The sequence below is a fragment of the Vulpes vulpes genome, chromosome 1 (genome assembly GCF_048418805.1).
Source record: "Vulpes vulpes isolate BD-2025 chromosome 1, VulVul3, whole genome shotgun sequence".
Classification (NCBI taxonomy): domain Eukaryota; kingdom Metazoa; phylum Chordata; class Mammalia; order Carnivora; family Canidae; genus Vulpes; species Vulpes vulpes.
The window spans coordinates 108,454,866-108,474,937 of NC_132780.1; the positions used below are offsets into that span (position 1 = coordinate 108,454,866).

Sequence of the window (20,072 nt, forward strand, 5' to 3'; positions counted from 1 at the left end):
CCCCGCGGAGCGAGCCACCGGAATAGGCGTCTGGGGCAGGCGTGTTTGGAAGCCGGGCGAGGCTGGGCGCGCTCCAAGGAATGCAGGTCCGCTCGGGAGGACCAAGGTAAAGCCGCTGGAAAGGGGCGGTCCCCGCGGCTCCGGCCTCTGCTCCCTATTGGCCAGCGCGGTCACGGGGGGCGGGGCCGGCGGAGAGCCCCGCCTACTGAGGGACCTCCCCGCTCCCCCCCGGCGCGCGCGGCTCCAACCTCCGCTCCCTATTGGCCAGCGCCGTCCCGGGGGCGGGGCCTGCGGAGAGCCCCTCCTACTTCGGGACCCGGGAGCCGGCGGGCGGCTCCGGCCTCTGCTCCCTATTGGCCAGCGCGGTCCCGGGGGCGGGGCCTGCGGAGAGCCCCTCCTACTTCGGGACCCGGGAGCCGGCGGGCGCCTCCCCCGCGGACTTGCAGCGCGGGACTCGGTCTGCGACTCGGTCCTGCAGCGCCTCTAGGCTGCGGGTCGGCGCTCCAACCACCTGCTCGGCGCTGCGTCCTGGGAAGCGGGGAGGAGAGAGGAGCGAGGAGGGAGGGGGCCGGGGGGAGGAGAAAGGCGGCTTACACACGCCTTCCCGTCCCTCCACTCAGAGCAGCCCGAAGACCGCCGCCGCCGCCGCCGCCGCCGCCGCGGCTCTGCCACCTGAGGAGACCGCCTGGACTCGCCGCGCGGCTGCCACCCCGGCCCTTGCGCCTGGCGCCGGGCTCCCTATGCACGCCGCCGCTGCCGCCACTATCATTACTAGTGTTATTCCAAGACAGGGAGAATAGCCGAGCAGCCTAAAAGAGCCGGTCCACCGCTCCGAGAATACTCCAGGGTCTCCGGGGAAGAGCGGCCCGGGGCCCGGGCAGGTGCCGCAGAGGGGGGAGCAAGAGTTGGAGCGCTGCGTGGCGCGAAGTTGCTTGCGGCGGAGCCCCGAGGTCCTGCGGCCCCAGCCCGGGGGCGGCGTGCCTGGGAGGAGCCGCTGCCCCTGCGTCCGGACCTGCGAGCCCGCGGGCAGCCAGGGGCCCGGGACGACGCCCCCTCCTGCGGCGCGGACTCCGTCGGCGGCCCCCGGGGAGGCGCGGGAATATGGCCTCGCAGGCGGGCCCCTCCTGCCGTCTAGTCTTCTGCCTCTTGATCTCCGCCGCCGTCCTCCGGCCAGGTGAGCAGCGGCCTCGGAGCAGCCCCGCGGACGTGGGCCGGGGGGCGGCGCGGCCGGGGCCGGGGGGCGGCGGGGCGCGCGCAGGGCTGGCCCCCGCGCCGCTCCCGGTCACCTGCGCTGCTCACCGGGGCTCACCGGGGTCGGCTCAAGTTTGGGCGGGGACTGGGGGCTGCGCCGCCGTCTCCGGGACCTTCGGGCGCTGCGGGGGCTGCGGTCCCGGGGGGCCTCGGGCGGGCCCCGGCGCCCCCCCTTGCCCCCCCCGGCTCCCGCCCGGCCGGCCGGCCCCTGCCCTCTGACCGTTCCTCCAGGCTCCCGGTTTCCCAGGACACGTCACTGCGCTCGGGGCAGTTTCCCTTTCGCTTAGCTCGGAGGAAAGCCGCCAGCACTTTGTGGGATCAAGCCCCCGGGTCACCCCCTCCCCCGCCCCGGAGGGAGGTGAAGGAGCGAGGGGTAGAGGAGAGAGGGAGGACTTTGATCGCTCCCTTAAAAAGCCCCTGCGGCTGCAGTCTGGCTTGGACGCCCCCTCCCCCACTGTCTGGGTGGGGGGTGGGTGGGGGTCGCGGTGGTGGGTGCAATCAGCAGCCGGGGTTGTGAGACCTTAGTAGAGCCGTTTGTGCATTTTTCTTTTTAGGACCTGGGATTTCAGTCTTCAGTTTTCAGTTATGTACTGAACCTCAAAAAAAAAAAAAAAAAAAAAAAAAAAGGGCAAAATCCCCAAGAATTAAAATCTGTAGCCGGGAATCCCTTTCCGACCCCGGGGACGGCCCCTGGGGCTGTCATCCTGGGACCCACGGGTCGGCTGACGCGAGCGGCTCCTAACGGGGCATCCGGTCCGCTCGCCGTCAGCTGCTGAGACCATCAGGCTCCTTTCATCGCTGGACTTGAGGATTTTTTTGGAATTTTTTTTTCTCCCTTTGAAGTTTTATCTCTAGCCCTACATAGATAAGCATTTGCAAGTCAAACTCCTACTTCCTGGTTTGTTTGGGTTTTTCCTTTCTCTCCCTACCCCCCCACCCCACCCCACCCCACCCCACCCCCCGGCTTCTGTTGGTTCTCGTGCCCTTTTCTGTAGTTTTTATTAAAGAAAGACTCCCTTCCCTTTCGCGTCTTTAATTTCGGCACATCCCTTCGGGGGTTGGCACACTGAGGCCAAACAGAGGTTTGAGGGGCTCAGGGTGTCCCCCAGGAGGAGAGGGCAAGGGCGGCTGGGGGCGAGACGGGGAGATGAGGTCGGCAGGTGGCTGCGAACTGCAGCCGCCGCGTGGGCCGGGGGCGGGGGGTGCTGGGGTGCCCTCGCCCGATCCCTTTATGATAAAGTTACCTTTCTGGGTGAGCTGATGAGCTCACCTGCAGTTCTGAGGCTGGAGAAGGAGGCATCTGTGACACAGGTCTGGCCCTGGGGCGGGGCCCGGGAAACGCGAGTCGAACCGGATTCGCGGCAGGTGGGGTGGGGGTACGCGGCCCCGCGCGGGGGGAAGGGGGGACCCCCCTCGACTTGGGCGCATGGGCCAGCTCCCTTTGCAAGAAGCCCCTGGTCCGCGGCGGGAGGGACGGGAACCCAGTCTGGGGCCGCGCGGAGGGGAAGCTGGACGGGGTGAGGTGGTCGGTGAAATGCAAGGACCCCCCCCCCCACACCCCCCCTCGGGTTTTCAGTTCGACCCTGTCGCCGCCCGGAGTGCAGTCTCCCCGAAGCGCACCCCACTTCCCTCTTGCGGGCGGTCGCTCTGGGATTTATTTTCCGTTGAGCCACCTCGGGGTGGGGTGGGGGTGGGGGTGGGGGGCAGGTTTTTCCTCACATTCATTTAACTGCCGAACGGGGAAAGGTTCCGCTTTCAGACTTCCTTCTGGGTGATTCTTTCTGGAGCCGCAAGCTCGGGTCCCCAAGCCAGTGCCCAGCTGCGCGCCTCTGGGGGGAGCTGGGGCTGTCCTCGACCTCGGCCGACCTGAGGGTCGGAAACCCCAGAGCCCCCGATGAGTGGTTTCCTTGAATTTACCCGGCTGGCATATGTGCAGAAATCTCGGGGCCGTGTCACTGTGTTTTGGAAGCAAGGTTTGTTGGCACTCACGGCGCCTTGTCCAGACCCAGGACGCGAGTCCTGCAAGGCAAGCGCGCCTCCTTGGGAGCCCGCTGCGCAGCTGAGCCCGGGGCTGCGGCGCCGACGGCTGGCCTCGTCCCGCAGACCGACCGACGTACCCGCCTGCAGTCCTTGGTTTCCGGAGCTCTTGTAGGCTGTCGAGACCCGGGGAACAGGAATTGCAGTTTGTGAAACTGCCCCTGCAGATCTTTTGGTTTGTAGTCGCTGCAGAGTCCTTGGTATGTTTCAGGCATGATGTGTTACCTGTTTTGAGGGGAGGGGGAGGATATGCATTAGACCACAGAAACTGAATTCAGAGATTAAGGCCATGAAGGAAATGCTCAGCATCCCAGGAAGCAAGAATCTCATTATCCTTGTAGAAAGAGCGTCAGCCTGTGGTGACATTCTGTATTGCTTTTAAAAAATGCTTCCCTTGATTATTTACGAGAAGGAGGTGGGACCCTTGTGGTTAACTGTTTCTTCTCGCGGGTCATTTGTGTGCACCCCTCTCAGGAATTTTTCTTAATTTCTCACTGACATAAGGTTAGTTCCAAGACGTAAGTACACTTAAAGTCCCCCCCCCCCCCCCCCCCCCAGAAGGGTAGTGTGTTCTCAACACATTCAGTTTTATCTCAGTAGGCCTTGGGGAAAGCATCAACTCAAATGATGTCCTTGCAGACAGTCTGATGTAGGACTGACTACTAACATTTTTTTAATTTAAAAACTACACACTGCTTAGTAGCCAGTAAATATTGCTTTTTTCCTTGATGACTTATTTAATCCAATAGCAATTTACAATTTAATGGGGTACTATTTTCAGTAAACTGCTTTTCTAGGCTTAGGCTCAGCATCATTCACCTTTGGGCACTTGAGCAAGTTATTTCATATATTCCGGCTTTGGCTCTCTCATGTGTAGGTAGAACTGTGGGCTAAGGATCTACTCTCTGAGATCTCTTTAGCTCAAAACTGTTTCTAATGACCTCAGGTCCTAAAAGCTGATTTGGGCAAGGCAGAGAGTCATTATCCAATTGTATTTCTCTAATGCTGTCAGACAGACTGGATACAGTTCATATAAATTGTGTTGCGAGAAAATGTCAGTGGAATCCAATTGTGAATTTTCCATCTTTTTTCCTACCTGTACAAATCCATTATAATACCTACTGCTTAATCCTTCAGGCTTGAACAGGGCTATTAAAAAAAAAAAAAAAGAGTGTGACAGAGAGGAATTAAGTCTCTCATTGTCCTGAGAAAAGAGACCCCAACAGTGGGAAAGGTTTTTAGGTCTCAAAAAACCCAATTAGTGTAACCCATCCCTCCTGGAAGATTGCCTCTATTTAAACTACATATGTGGTTCCTAGCATGAAATATAAGTGATGGTTGATGCTGATATGTTCACAAGGCAAAGCCTAAGCATACCCCTCAACAAAATAGCTGATTTGCGAGGTGGTTTTTAAGTCCAATATAGAAGGAAATAGAAAATAGGAATGCTTTCCTGTGGTTTTAAAATCTATGCAAATCCAAAATATTTTCATGACACAATTCCAAACCTTTTTTGACTTTTTAGGAAATTCAATCTAACTTATCTTTTTAAATAGAATTTCGGAAGAGAATGCTTGTTTGCTGGTAACTTATTAAAAAGAGGAAAATCAATAAAAACCTACTAGTCCTAAGTGTTACCGGAATTTTTTTTTTTTTTCCTACAGGAGTTAGCGCTCGTGTGTTCAGTTTTTAGTTATGCCATGAGAATGTTCTGACTTTGGGAAAGCTGTTTTTCTGCTCCATCTTATTTCACATTTGCAAAATTTTCTCCCTTTGTAATGCATAGTTCTGGTTTTGGTGAAATTAATATTCCCTTGCTCAGCACTTTGAATTTTTCAACTATAACATGCTATATTAAGACTTTTATTATATTATTAATAGAAAAACACTATTACATTTATCACTTTGACCATTTTTTAAAAAATCAGGCAAAAATGTCTGTTTTCTTTTTCCTTTTTTTCTCACTCAAGTTTTTATGTCATTAAACAGAGGCCTTTATAAAATTGAGCACTAAGTTGTCAGCATTACTTGGTGTTAGATGGCAGTATTTTGTCATATAATATCTTAAGTACTTCACAATCACCTTGTCTTATAGTCTTAAACAACATTTCTTTCTGTGCTGGCCATTTATTTAGCATAAAACATCACCAAAGAGTTCTAGCTCTCTGAAGCTGTAAACTCAAGCAGACACATGCACATATATCCCAAATATGGAGGAAAGCAACACAGGTGCAGCTTTAATAAAATAGCATGTATACCTACAAACTTGAATTTAACTTTTCTCAGTCAGTTTTATTCTTCATTTGTTATGGTTCACAAAGGCCCATTCCATTTCTTATACATGAATGTATGTGGCATGTTAAGAAATGAGCTAACTCATTGAAATATTAAAGTTTCCTTAAGAGTGGTGGGTGATGACTTAATATTTATTTATTTGCTTACTCTTGGTTATTAGCTACTTTTTATTTTCAATAAGAAGTGGCAAAGGACTGGAAAAATGCTCATTTATATTTCTCATTTCTTTTTTAATTGGGGCAGAATTTTCCTTATAGAGAACAAAGTCAAGACTAAACTATATCTTTTATATTTAAGAAGAGGATATTATAGACCATATTTGATAAGACTAAATCCTATAGTTATTACAACTATCCTTATAGTATACAGAGTATTATTATATATTTGATTACTGATATTCTCATCCAGTTGATTTCTCTGTTTGAAAAATAAATTTTATATGGTTCCCTCCCTACCTTATTACTAGATGTAGTATCATATATATTTCAGCTAGGACTACTTCCAAATGTACTGTGGTATTCAGTAATTGTTTTATGGTAACCTATTATCATAGTCCATTATTGTAGTGTATGTTCCAAGAATGAAATTAGCTTCAGTGCTTACTCTTTTATTTATCCAGTCAGTTCTCAATTATCCATTCCATTCACAGGGAAATCAGTCCAACCCAAAACAGTTTTAATCAAAGGATTGATTACTTAATTCGACTTTGAGTTGAAGTATTTCAGTGAACATGCCTATGTCTGATCATCTAAGAATTCTTAGTATTGCAACATAATAAAACTAAACTGTGGGAGAATAGATTAATCAGAAATTAGAGCCCTGTCCAGCTTCTCTGGCTTGCTAGCCAACTACCTTCCCCCGCCGCCCCGCCCTTTTTCCCCTAAAGCTGCCTCCTCTGTTATTCCATGAGCCATACATCCCAGTATATCCATAATACTCTTGGTTTATTCTGATGTCCTGATTCAATCATTAATGGTACCTTATTTCACCCTCAAAAGTGCAGTTTGGATGACAAATTATATAGCTACCATGATTATTAATGACTTGTCTATTGATATGTCTGTCTTGACTGCTTAACTATAAGTACTCTCCTGACAAAGTACATATTTCTAATCTTTTTTTATTTATAAGCTACAGTGGAATATCAATAAGGCCACATGCCCTTTAATGTCAAGTGTAGGAAAGATGTGAGGTTATAGCCTGAAACCTCAGAATATTGTAGTGGGTGTAAAACATTATGGATTCTATGGTTTGGAATGGAAACCAAATTGACCTAAGATACCAAGAAAATAATGGTGTTTGAAATTCACCTGGGAGTTATACTTATCCAGGGAAGGCTAATTTCAGTCTGATCCTGAAATCCTTTCTCAGCCATTTGCACAATTCCCATGCTGTTCTTCTATGAGGTTTCTCAGTAGCTCCACTATTAATTTGGATTTAAAAATATTAATCAGGGATGTCCATACAATCGAAGGAAGCTCTTAAGTCTTTTTGTACATATAAACCACAGTTGTATCAGTTACAACTGGTGACCTGACTTGGGGCAGCCAACAATATGGCTAGAGCAATTGGTGCCAAGACTGATTATTCCTAGTTAGGCACACATGTGTTATTTGGTTCATCTATATAAGTGCCTCAGGTGCCCCAGAAGGGCATGGAGGTAGGAAAGATTGAGAAAATATTATCTAAGCACACAAAGTAATGGATGCCATAGTTTTGTCCTCATTAATAAGGCAGAATGAAGGGAGAGGGCATTGGTCACTGTGGCTAAAACTCTTGTCAGCACCTTCCCTAATGGTTGGGAGTTCCAAGTCAAGAAGAAAACATAAAAACACGTGTAGCTACTCTAATTGAATTTTTGAACCATAGCTTATCAATTAAGTATATCAATTAACTTTGCTATGTGAGCAAAGAGTATTCCAAAACATAGTGGTTTAAACAGTAGCCATTTTATGCAGTTCATTATTTTGCATTCTGGCAATTTAGTCTGGACAGTTGGGTGTTTTTCTGATTTTAGTTAGATATCTTCATTTTACTATATTTTATTGTGTGTCAAGCTAGGCAGCTTTGCTTCTGGGTGTTGGCTGATGATTGTTCTGGAAAAATTGATTCTTCTCCATGGTCTTTCATTCTCTAATAGACTTCCCTAGGCTTGTTCTCTTGGTGGAAGCAGGGTTTTAAGAGAAAGCAAACGTGTGGAAGACTTCTTCTGCCAACCCATCACTTCTGCCACAGTCAGTTGGTGAAGACAAGCCCCAAGCCTGGCTCAAATTCAAGGGTGGAGAAGTCATCTCCTATCAAATAGAAAGAGCTAAAAACAAAACAAAACAAAACAAAACAAAAGAAAAAACAAACAAACAAACAAAAAACAAAACACACTTGACAAATAGTGTGGATAAAGACTAGGAGAGAGGATTAGTATCATTTTTGCAATTAGTCAACCAGTGGGGGATGTGATAGCAGCAAATATCCTTACTTAGCCCCATATTCATAGTTTACACCTTCCTCTTCTAGGTCCTTTGGCAAGAAATGTGAGAGATTATAGAGAGGCTCAAGCAGTGTTAATAAAGCCAATATCCTATGGCTGATCCCTTATATTCTCCTGGATTAGAATTATGGAAAGCTAAGTATGTGTGTGAGAGAGAAGAGAAAGAGGAGAAAGAGAAGAAGGGAGCGATAGTGAGAGAGCACACACAATTTGAAGAGTTAAAGGCATGCAAATCATGGTCAGAACTAAAATGTGATAGAAGAGGGATTGTTGGATAAAATGAGAAATTGCCTTAGACATTCATCTGGTTCAGTTCTCTTATTTGACAGCTGAGATAGATGAAGCTAAAGGTTAAAAGAGTACCTAAAATTCGATAGCTAATAATTAGCCAGTTTTTTCAGAAAATAATGTTCTTGGTTTCATTTATGCCTAAACTCATACAGTCAAGGTTTGGAGCTATAAAGGACCTTGAAATTACTTAGGTACTTGCCCAAGTATTACATTGTTGGCCAGTCCAAGATTAAACCTCATGTAAATTAACCTGAAACTAATATATCACTGTATTTTAGCTAAATGGAATTAAAATAAAAACTTAAAAAACAAAACAAAACAATGGAAATTAACCATTCAGCATAAGTAACAGCATTCAATAAATGTTTATTGCATTCTCAGTATGTGCAAAGCATTGTGCTTGGTGCTGAGTATACTGCAATAAACTAGTTACTAGACAGTCAAGGTCTTGTCATGCCAACGAGTTCTATTCTCTCTGGGAAATCGACATCAATCAACTAATTACATAGTTTGTAGAAGTTTTGCTAGGTACTACAAGGACAAATAAAGAGCATTTTACATCAGAGTGGCCAGATTTGGTTTGGACTTTAGGAAAAAATCAGAAAGTTTTTTTCAGTGATATCTGAGGTGGGTGCTCAGGAATAATCAAGCAAAAGATATGGGCTGAGAGAATGGCATGAGTTAAGATGCCAACAGGGGAAGGAACATGACTTCTAACTTCTGGAGGTCACGAGGAATTCTTTGAAGTCCTTCAAATACTTTCCTGTAATTTCCCTAATTTACTCAGCAGTTAAGGGGTTCAGAGAGGATCTATCTGTTTGATCTTATTCAAGTACTCATATACAAGTAAATATTTGCATATACACTTCCCTCTTTAAAAAACCAGGTGGGAACATACTATACACACCATTTTGTGCCTTTTTAACTCTACAGCACATTTTGGAAAATAAGAAATTATGCTGTATCAGGACATATGGCTCTACCTCATTTTTGAAGGTGTATTGGTTTTTATCATACACACCATAATTAATTTAACCATTTCCCCAGTTCTTGGAAATGTAGACTGTTTCCAGTCTTTTTTGGTACAAACATGACTGTAGTGAAAATCCTAATGCATGTTCTTGTTCATATGTGCCATTATGTTAATAGAAAATGTCCTGAATGTGAAATTGATGAGTCAAAAGAGTATGTGCATTTTTCATTTAGGAAGTTCTCGTCACAAGAAAAAAAAAATGTAACTGTGTGGTGATGAGGTTTTGACTAAACTTGTGATATATACATATATCACTCTGTTCTACACCTAAAACTAATACAATGTTTTATGTCAATTATATCTCAATTAAAAAAGAGTGCATATCTTTAAAATCCCAAAAACAGCATATGGGGATGCCCTTCCTCATATTAATAGTACAGAGTTATGGAGAAAATATAACTTCCTTTAAAGAAACCAGGATAATAGGTTGATTCTTATTTATTTAAAACTATGGGAAAAATGAGAATTATAGGACTTATTTTGGAATTATAGGAGAAAATGGAATTATAGGAGTACACTCACATGTAAGGCGAAAGCTATAGATAGATTGGTTCTTAACTTTTATGACATGTGTAGGGACTGAAAATGGGTGAAAGAGGTTCATTTATTATGAATTATTATCATAGCTCTTTCCCCATAAGATGGCTAACTTTCAGAACATAAACTATGTAAATGTAAGTCATATTTCCTTTTATTTTGGAAGATTCATACTCTATGGGAGCAGATTGACTAAAGCAGTGGATAAAGAGACAACAACATGTGAGCCTTAAGAATAGTTGATACTGTTTTATGTTACATAAATGGTTTCCAAATATTTGTGTTAGTTATTGTTGGTATAAACTACATTGTGTGTAGGTGGATTAACTAATGCCATTTTGTCAACCCTGTATAATAGGTCTTACTAAACAGATTTCAGTTATTTTTAAGTAAGTCATATTCTGAACAATTCTTCCATCAAATTTGTTTAAACAGGCTCATCAAAATTGCTTACTGTGGACAAAAAGTATCATCTTCTGTATATTTAGTTACATTAAGTATGTTTTACCCTGTAATTTTTAGATCTATTACGGAAAGGAGTAAAACATATTTTTATTGCAATTTCTATATAGAAAAACATAGCAATATGTCTATGAAGAGTTTTCATAAAGCACATGCTGAGAATATATTTTTTAAAGAAGGCAACAAATATTCATAATGGAATTAATATTAATGAGCACAAACTATAATTTCATAAATGAAGCAGTTTCTGTCTAGCATTTAGTATTTATTTATTTATTTATTTATTTATTTATTAGCATTTAGTTTTTAATATTTCAACTTGTGGCATTTATACTTTATTTTGCAGACATTTTCTCTACTTGCTGATAGGTATGACACTTTCCAAGAAAAATGTTTATGTTGGTTATAAGACATAGGTTTTATATCTTTGCAGAGATGGGCATGGCTCTAAATATGAATAATGATTATGTTATGAGATCTAAGAGTAGAATGTGATACATATTTAAGTTTACCCTGTTGGATTAATCCTTGACTCAACCCAACCCCAATGGATGGTAATCTAGTACTCAAATAGAAATTTTCTTTTGGAAATGACTGTTTAGTAGGAGATAAAATGGCTTTTCTTATCATAATAGAATGACAAATAAGTATCTGTTTATTAAAACAATACCTGTATCTGCTCAGCTGTTTTTCTCTTTGCTGATAAGAAACATGTTTCCTTTCTAAGTAAATGACAAAACAGTAAAAAAAAAAAAAATTTCAGGATATGGTTTAGAGGTTATCGTTTTTTAATTTTTATTTATTTATTTATTTTAGAGATTTTATTTATTTATTCATGAGAGACACAGAGAGAAGACAGAGACAAAGGCAGAGGGAGAAGCAGGCTCCATGCAGGGAACCCGATGTGGGACTTGATCCCGAGACTCCAAGATCACGCCCTGGGCTGAAGGCAGGTGCTCAACCACTGAGCTACCCAGGCATCCCAAGGTTATCATTTAGAATTGATCCAAAATGTTTGGTTAGAAAGGAACTGCCTGAATAGTGATTTTATTGTAGATAATATGGTTATACCTCCGTGATATTAAAAAAAAATAATTCTCTGCCTAATACTTAGGGAATGTTAGTGCTCACAGATTCAACAAACTATCAATACATAGCCTAGGTCCTATTGCACCAGAGTCCAAGGGCTTCGGTGTTGGATCTGAACATTAGATTGATTTTCTAGCTCTCTGTTTTCTGATTTGTAATATGAGGATAACTTAATATTACCAAGTTCATTTGATATGGATGTTCCAATAAGGTAATGAGTGTACAGCATTTCTCAGTACCTGATACATAGTGGATTCTCAATAATAATTGTTATGAATCACATTTTTTAGTAATCATATAATAATGTCAGTTTATTCATATCAGAGAAATATGTGAAAATGGCCTCATCTTACTGGCTTGAAGATATATTTCAGTTCCATCTAAGTACATTTTGGGGGATTTCCATAAAAAAGTTGGACTTCATATTCTTATTAGAATATTTTATAGTCTCAGTATCTGTCAGGCAATTTCAGTTTTATTGATTCAAAGAAAACAAAAGAAAAGCACAAACTGAAAATTACAGTCTTAAATGTGATTTCCTGCAAGCCAAAACTATTAAGAAAAAACACATGCTCTAGAATTATAAGGACATCTGTAATTTACAAAATTATCCTTAGAAATTGATAGGTATGTGTGTTTCTATAATTTGAAATATATTAGACTTTAGAAAGAGAAAAATTTTACTATTATAATTTTGATCTTAAAATTATGATTTTTAAATACAAGGCATATTTTCTCAACTATAATTCAATAGAGGGAGCTCCACTACTTTCCTTTTATGAACACTATAGGGTGCTTCTATTCATCATAATTTTCTGGTGGTTACTAATTTAATAGTGAAATTACTAAGAATCTATAATTTGAATGTTAATGATATTTTAGAAATTGAGTAGTATCCTCTTATAAATGGGATTCAGAAATGCTTCTACAAATAATATACGCTTTAAAATCCTAGTTTCTGGTTCTCTGCATCCTTTGGATAACAAATCGCTAGAAGAAATTAAAGTAGTTATACTCCTGTAAAGCATACTTCACTCTAATATAGCAAGGCATCAAAGGAGAACAAAGTGTATGTCCAATGATAAAATGTTGAATTTTTGAATACTACTTTTGTGGTTTCTATTAAATGGAAACAGCTATACATTTGTATAGAGGAGAAGAAATAGCTGGTATTTTTCTCAATAACTCTACCTACATTTTTAACCAAATGATTATAGATTTCTACATGGAACCAGTCTACACTCCCATCTCTTTCTTTTTATTTTCCCAAATATCCCCTTGACTTAGATTGAAAATATAGTTGGAGTCATCTAAGTTGTCACCTGTGTATGACCCTGACAATTCACTTACCTTTTATGAGATCCATTTTTGCCGTGGAAGTGTTGTATCATGTAATGTCTAAAATCTTTGCAGCTTAAAAATTCTAACGTTCAAAATTATACATTGATTTAGAGAAATTTGCAGGTTTGAATTGATGGTAAGCTATAAGTTATTGGACATCCAATTAAGAAAAAAAAAACATTTAAAATGATGATCCTCATTTATTTTTTACTCAAAACGGAAATTATTTTGTTGAATCTTGAAGAAAAGTGTATAATCCCACATATTAGACCTCCTAATCTATTACTGAAATGCTCTCAGTTAAAGAAATGGCCCAGTTCTCTGGCATATTTAAGAATCACCAACACAGAGACAGCTTTTAAACATTTCATATTAAAATGAAATGTGCTGTTAAGAGAACAGCCTGGGGATTGAGGCCTGCAGTTTACTCATTACAGTTTTAAGCATTCTTTAAAGTAAGTAATTGTTTTATTGTGTTTACTCTCCATTATAGATTAGAGTTTGAGACTGTGGCTATGGAGCCAAATTGTGTGGTTATGAAACCCATGTCTCTATTTTCTACCAAAGAATCAGGTGACACTGGGCAAATGGCATAACCCTTCTCCTATCCCAACCTGTGCAGTAGGGATAAACTCATTCAGGAGTGTGATTGTCAAATAACGAGCTCTCTATAAATTGTTAGTATTATTCAACTATTTAATCTCAGTTGATCTTTCCACCTTCCCCAAAATATGATTATAAACCCAAATTACTCTCCTATGAGTACATAAAAAAGAGAGGCTTCAGGTTGTTCAAAACTGTAAAATTGCCAGCTCTAGCTCCTCTTCACTACAGCTTTTTTTTTCCCCATTGAAGAAATGGTGTATGAATGACAGTGACGTCATATTATTTATTAGGTATAACCTTGAATCTACTCATTTTATAAAACAAGTCATCCACAAACTCCCAAACTTTGTCTACTAATTAGAAGTATATTCATTATGACATAATTCTCATCTGATAATGAAACATCATTGCATTGCAATTCCGTGGTTGAAACTTAAAGGCCAATTTAAAGGTGAAAACGAGACACCCTTCAGGCTGTTGTTCACAGTGTCTGATAACATATTGTTTTAGCTCATTAGTATAAGTAGGTGAGAGGTAACTTAGAAGAATGAAAGAATGTGTGTTAAAAAGACAGTATATGTAGACTGTGGCTTCAGAGTGAAATAGAGCATGGTGATGTAATATTTTAAGGAAGTGAAATACCCGTAGTCTGGTCTAATGGTTTTCTCAAACTTCAGTCTAGCCCTTTTCCAGTCTCTTCTCCCCTCTGTCTCCAGAGTGGCACAAGATGAATAGATTTCTGCTCTGCTTAAGATAAGTCTGTGGTTCCTCATTAGAATGGGGATAAAATACAAACTTCTTAGTATAGCATTAAAGGTTCTACTTAACATTTTCACCACAATCTTTCTTGGAATTCCATGTCCCAGGCATACTTCTAGATGTACCATAGCCTTCTTGTTCCCTGTCACTTTCTTATTCTAGAACACACTGTCATGCCCTCACCAATAGCTTTTTTTGCCTGAGTAACTAGTATCCCCATCCTTTGGAACAGAGTATAGATTCCATTTCCTCCAAAATTTCTCCCCTGATCTCCGTAAAGTGTCCATTGTCTGTAATTTCAGAGCTCACTTCACTTATTGCCTCGTTATTCTTGCCATTCTTCCCTTAGAGGATTTTGAGTTCCTGCAGGCAAAAGCTCTGTCTTTTTAATCTTTTTTCAACTCTGTGTCTACTGATATATAACATATCTCCAGCAGCACAGATATAGTGATTGAATAAATAGATTAATAAAAATTAGAAATCTTGATGATTAATTAAATTTACTTAAAATTGCAAAATACATTTGAATAAGAAATATTTATATTGAGATAAATTTTCAATTGCCTTTAGAAACTTAGAGAATGATAAGTCTCCTGAATTATGGCTTTTAACAAAACCCACAGAAACAATATTTGCCATATTCTACACAAGCTAAACAAAGTATAAAAAGAAATAGAACTGAGTTAGTATCTACCCAAAGATATTCCATGCACCTGGATTGGAAGAACCAATATTCTTAAAATCTGCATACCACCCAAAGCAATCTATAGATGCAATGCAGTTTCTATCAAAATACCAACAATATTTTTCACAGAACTAGTACGAATAAAATTAAAGTTTATGTGTAACCAAAAAAGATCCTGAATAGCCAAACAGTCTTGAAAAAGAAGAGCAAACCTTGAGGTATCATAATCCCAGATTTCAAGATCACTACAGAGCTCTAATAATCAAAGCATTATGATATTGACACCAAAAGTAGATATACAGATCAATGCAACAGAGTACAGAGCCCAGAAATAAACCCATGTGTATTTAGTCAATTAATCTACAACAAAGGGGGTAAGAAGAGACAATGGTTAAAATATATTCTCACCACAAATGGTGCTGGGAACCTGAGCAGGTGTATGCAAAAGAATGGAACTGGACCACTTTCTTACACTATGCCCCAAAATAAACTCAAAATTGATTAGATCTAAATAGGACGTAGACATAAACATAAAACAAAATTTCTAGAAGAAAACATAGGCTTTCTAGAAGAAAACAGGATTTCTTTGATATCAGCCATAGAACATTTTTCTAGATAATGTCGTCTCAGGCAAGGAAAACAAAAACAAAGTTAATCTATGTAAAGAAAATAAAAGGCTTTTTATTATAAAAAGCACCGCAACGGAAATCATTAACAAAATGACAAGGCAGTCTACTAAATGAGAGAAGATATTTGCAAATGATATATCTCATAAAGAGTTAATATCCAAAACATATAAAGAACTTATAAACTGAACACCAAACAAAAACAAAAACAAAAAACCCAAAACAAATAATCCAATTAAAAAATTAGGCAGGAGACCTGAATAGACATTTTCCCAAGACATTCAAATGGCTAACAGACACATGTAAAGACCTTCAACATCACTATTCAGGGAGACGCAAATTAAAAACCACAATGAGATATCACCTCACACTAGTCAGATGGCTAGAATAAAAAAGACAAGAAGTAAGTGTTGGCAAGGATGTGGAGAAAAGGAAACCACCCACTGTTGGTAGGAATGTAAATTGGTGCAGCCACTGTGGAAAATAGTGTGGAGGTTCCTCAAAAAATTAAAAATAGTATTACCATATGATTCAGTAATTCCACTACTGGATATTTACCCAGAGAAAGCAAAAACACTAACTGAAAAAGATATATGCACCCTTATGTCTATTGCAGCATTATTTATGACAGTGAAAATATGGAGGCAACCAAAATGTCCATCCACAGATAAATGGGTAAAATATAAATATTACTCAGATGTATAAAGAATGAGATCTTGCTATTTTCAGCAACATGAATCTAGAGGGTATAATGCTAGGTAAAATAAGTTAGAAGAAGACAAACAGCATGTGATTTCAAGTCATATGTGGAATTTAAGTAATAAATGAACAAAGGAAAAAAAGAAAACAAAAATCAGACTCTTAACATACAGAGAACAAACTGGTGGTTGCCAGAGGGGATGTAGGGGGAAGAGATGGGTAAAATAGACAAAGAGGTTTAAGAATACACTTAAGGGGGGGGGGTGGCTTAGTTAAGTGCCCAACTCTTGATTTCAACTCAGATCATGATCTCAGGGTTTTCAGATTGAGCCTCCTGATGGGATCTGTGCTGGGTGTGGAGCCTGTTTAAGATTCTCTCTTCCTCTCACTATGTCCCTCCCCACACCCCCACTTGTGCTCTCTTTCTCTTTCTCAAAAAAAAAAAAAATACACTGACAGTGATGAGCACTGAGTAATGTATAAAATAAAAGGAGGAGGAGGAGAAGGGGGAGGGAGGGAGGGAAGAAGCGAGGGTGGGAAGAAGGAAAGGAAAGAAAGAGAGAAATGGAAAAATGGAATTGAGTTAGCCTAGTTTTTCTTTCAGGTGCCAATCCAGGTTAACATAAAATAAAAGTTTGATAACTGTATTGTTCTAGAGCTTCCATAAACATTGAACACTAAAGATTATCTAGAGAAATATAGAAATTAATTTAAACTGATTTATCTTTAAAACTAGGTTTTTCTAGGATGACTGTAGGGATACCTTCTCAGTAGGCAGTATGTAAGAGATATATTTTTCTTATTTTTAATTCTTAGATTAAACCTGTGGATCAGGACATTTTCCAGAATATGGCAAAAAGAGTATAGAAAAGATTTCATGAGAAAGTTAATCAGTCATGCAGGCAATATTTAATATATCTGAACTACAGAAAATACATGTGTATTGTGGGTCATCTCTGAATGCTGATAACAGTAAAATATTAGAGATTATTTGGAGAAAGTCTGGTGTTTTGCAAAATCATTTTCTAATGAAGTTTAAATTCAGACACAAACCTAAGAAAAATTAATGAAAAAATGGAAATATACACATATATTTTACTGCAAAACAAAACTCATGTGCTTGCAACTAACATAATTTTAAGAAATAGGCCATTACTAATTTAAAAAAAAAAGTTCAGAATTGGAGTCATCACTGTATCTCATTTTTGATGGTATTTGATAGATGAAAACATATTATTTTTAAGTCTGATGCCTCTTCCCTGGGCAAAATAACCTTAATTTCCATAATGTTTTTATATAAAGTGTTTTTTCAAAGGTCTTGATTTATTTCTTTACTTTACTTTGTATCCTTCTCAGTTACTCTGAATTTTAACATCTGTATTCTGTTTTTTTTATTCTCTTGTTCACTGTAAAATAAACCTTTTAGGAATTTTTTACTTAAGTCCTATTGTCAAGTTGTCTCCTGAATTCCCACCCAGAAATATAAATATTTTTCTAATATAAGGGTATTTATCCAGATAAACCCATATAAATCCAGCACGTTGTCACTGGTAGATCCCATTTATTGAAAACCTGTATACATGTATAATAGTACTTCACAAAAAAAATTGCCAACATATCTGTATAGCCAATTTTAAGTTTAACAGCTGTACATTTTTTTAATTTATTGAGTTACAAAATCAAATTTCACTTTTAGCCTTTTCATTATAGGACTTTGAATGCAGTATGGCATATGCATAAAAAATAGGGAGAGTAAAGATATTATCAAATAAAAGCCAAGTAGATGGGACTTTCGCTTTCTTCAAATATGTAAAACTGGTTGGGCCATACCAACAACCTGTCAAGAGTCTGGCTTAATCAAATAGGCTACATGACAATTTTTTTAGACTTCTTTTACCACTAGAAAAAGTGTTGTCCATTCATATGACAAATATTGCCTGGATTCTGGGATTCTTAGCATCTAATACAGGTTTCACATTAACAGTGTTGTGACCCTACAAAATAATCGTCCCACAAACATGTAAGACAATATATAAATAATTGAGCTGTCGATTTTCTATGGAAACAGAGTCCATGGTTAATGTGGTGAAATAGTTTTTATCATCAACAAGTCTTATTTTATTCTGTGTTTATGGGATTAAAAAGTTAAGTTTTATGATAAAGGATGTGATTACAGGAAAAATGAATATTCTGTAACTGGAGAGGACAAGTGATGTTTAAGAGGATAGATTGTTCTGCTGAGGGAGGTGTAGGAGGAAATGAGTGGACTTTTCTACAGAAAGAAGAGAGAGACAAGACCTGGAAAGTAGCATGAAAGGGAAATTGCTATTAAAAAATAAAAAGATAAACTGTCACAGATTACTTATGTGGACCAGTAGCATTGTACTATAAAACATTTTTTCTTTTTCTGTGTTGCCGAGACCCCTAGTTGATAATACAATTTAGTAATTCCAAATTTGGATCTCTCCTGCTAGTAATAGTCGCTGAATTTCTTATCTTGAAGGGGGAAGAGCAATGACTGTCTAGAAACTTCTTGTGGACAAATTTTGATGCAAAGCTCTCTTGAAATCCTGAGAGTTATTGACCAAATTTAGCAGTGCTTGTCAAAGTCTACAATGTGAATTCATGGTTCTTTATCATCGTTTAGGAATCTGAATGGCATTAGTTTGCTAAATTCTAGAGATAAACTGAATTTGAATTAAGTAATGGTAGGAAATATCATTTAATGATAAAATTAAGTAAATATACCATGTAGCAGTTTCCAACTGAGTATATGTGTGTACACTCAGATCTGTGGGAAGTGCAGAAGGCGTGTCTTCATGGGTTCATGCCTGAGCCAATGAGAATGTAGTAAGACAGTGTTTTTGAAATTGCCCCCCACAGATGGATAGAGTATAATTAATATACTCTTGAATGATCTGCTCTAAACCCAGGGATCAGTGTGCCTGAGGTGAACTTGAGCATTGAGCTTCTCCTTCCCTTTACCCAAAGAATGGGCTAGAGCCAGAATAAATTTACTTCCCAAGTTTGTAGAGGAAGTTAAAATTAGAGAAATGAGAGCAAGAAAGAGATAAGTGGGTGATTACTCAAATTCTAGGAAGGGAAGTCTGATGACTGAACAAATTTGAAGGAACAAGAAATGGATATTGGAAAGCGTAGTTAGGAAGACAAAAATGAACCAGTGAAATGTCTGGTTAGAACAGGTGCCTGTACATCTGTTTGGAATCAATTGCACAATGGTTCATGCATGGGCCAACTGAATAGAAATATTCAAGGCCAGCATAAACTAGAGATTTGGTCCTAGTTACAGGGTCTTTTTCTAGGTTTATTCACAAACAAAGCTCAATGAAATCCATTTTCATTAGCTAGGGACATTACTCCCCATGCTTAGATTTTGTAAGACTTTCCCTCACAGCCTACCTTCCTACCCCTTACCCATACTCTCGACCCCTAGATATTGAATCTGTGTCCTGACAAACCTAGACTTCACCTGTCATCACATTAAATTAAATATATTTATATTTACTTGTTTCCTCAGTGAGTTGTGGGTTTTCTTCTTTAAAAAATTAAATTCATGTGGAAAGGTATGTTGTATTTTTTCCTGTCGAGTTAGGCACATTTATGAGAAGCATAATTGCTTCCCACAAAGCTCTAATTCAGGAACTACTAAGTGATTAGTATCATTTTATTCCTTCTTCAAGTACAGTCTCCAATGTTTAGAATGCTGTCCTCCTGAACTTAATCCTTTAGTGTGAAAACAAACATCAAAGGTACCGTGAGCAAGTCACCCAATAAACATGGATTTTCCCAATAATTTCAATCTCACTTTGGTTAAGATCATATTAAGTGTTAATGATATTTCAAACTGACTAA

The 20,072-nt window shown here is 39.8% G+C and overlaps 1 protein-coding gene across 7 annotated transcripts in view; it reads left to right on the forward strand.

Annotated features, from left to right (window-relative positions):
* The first annotated feature begins 619 nt into the window (after positions 1-619).
* The window catches only part of ALCAM (activated leukocyte cell adhesion molecule), a 207,612-nt gene continuing 188,159 nt past the window's right edge, over positions 620-20,072 (forward strand). For 4 of the 7 annotated variants that reach the window (XM_072722321.1, XM_072722336.1, XM_025989994.2 and 1 more), the window contains exon 1: positions 620-1,174. In XM_072722321.1, the coding sequence (XP_072578422.1) occupies positions 1,102-1,174 (73 nt within the window). In that variant the 5' untranslated portion in view covers positions 620-1,101. Of the gene's footprint in view, positions 1,175-2,968; positions 3,489-20,072 lie in introns of those variants that run through there. The other 3 variants (XM_072722360.1, XM_072722350.1, XM_072722343.1) reach the window with 3 other exon arrangements.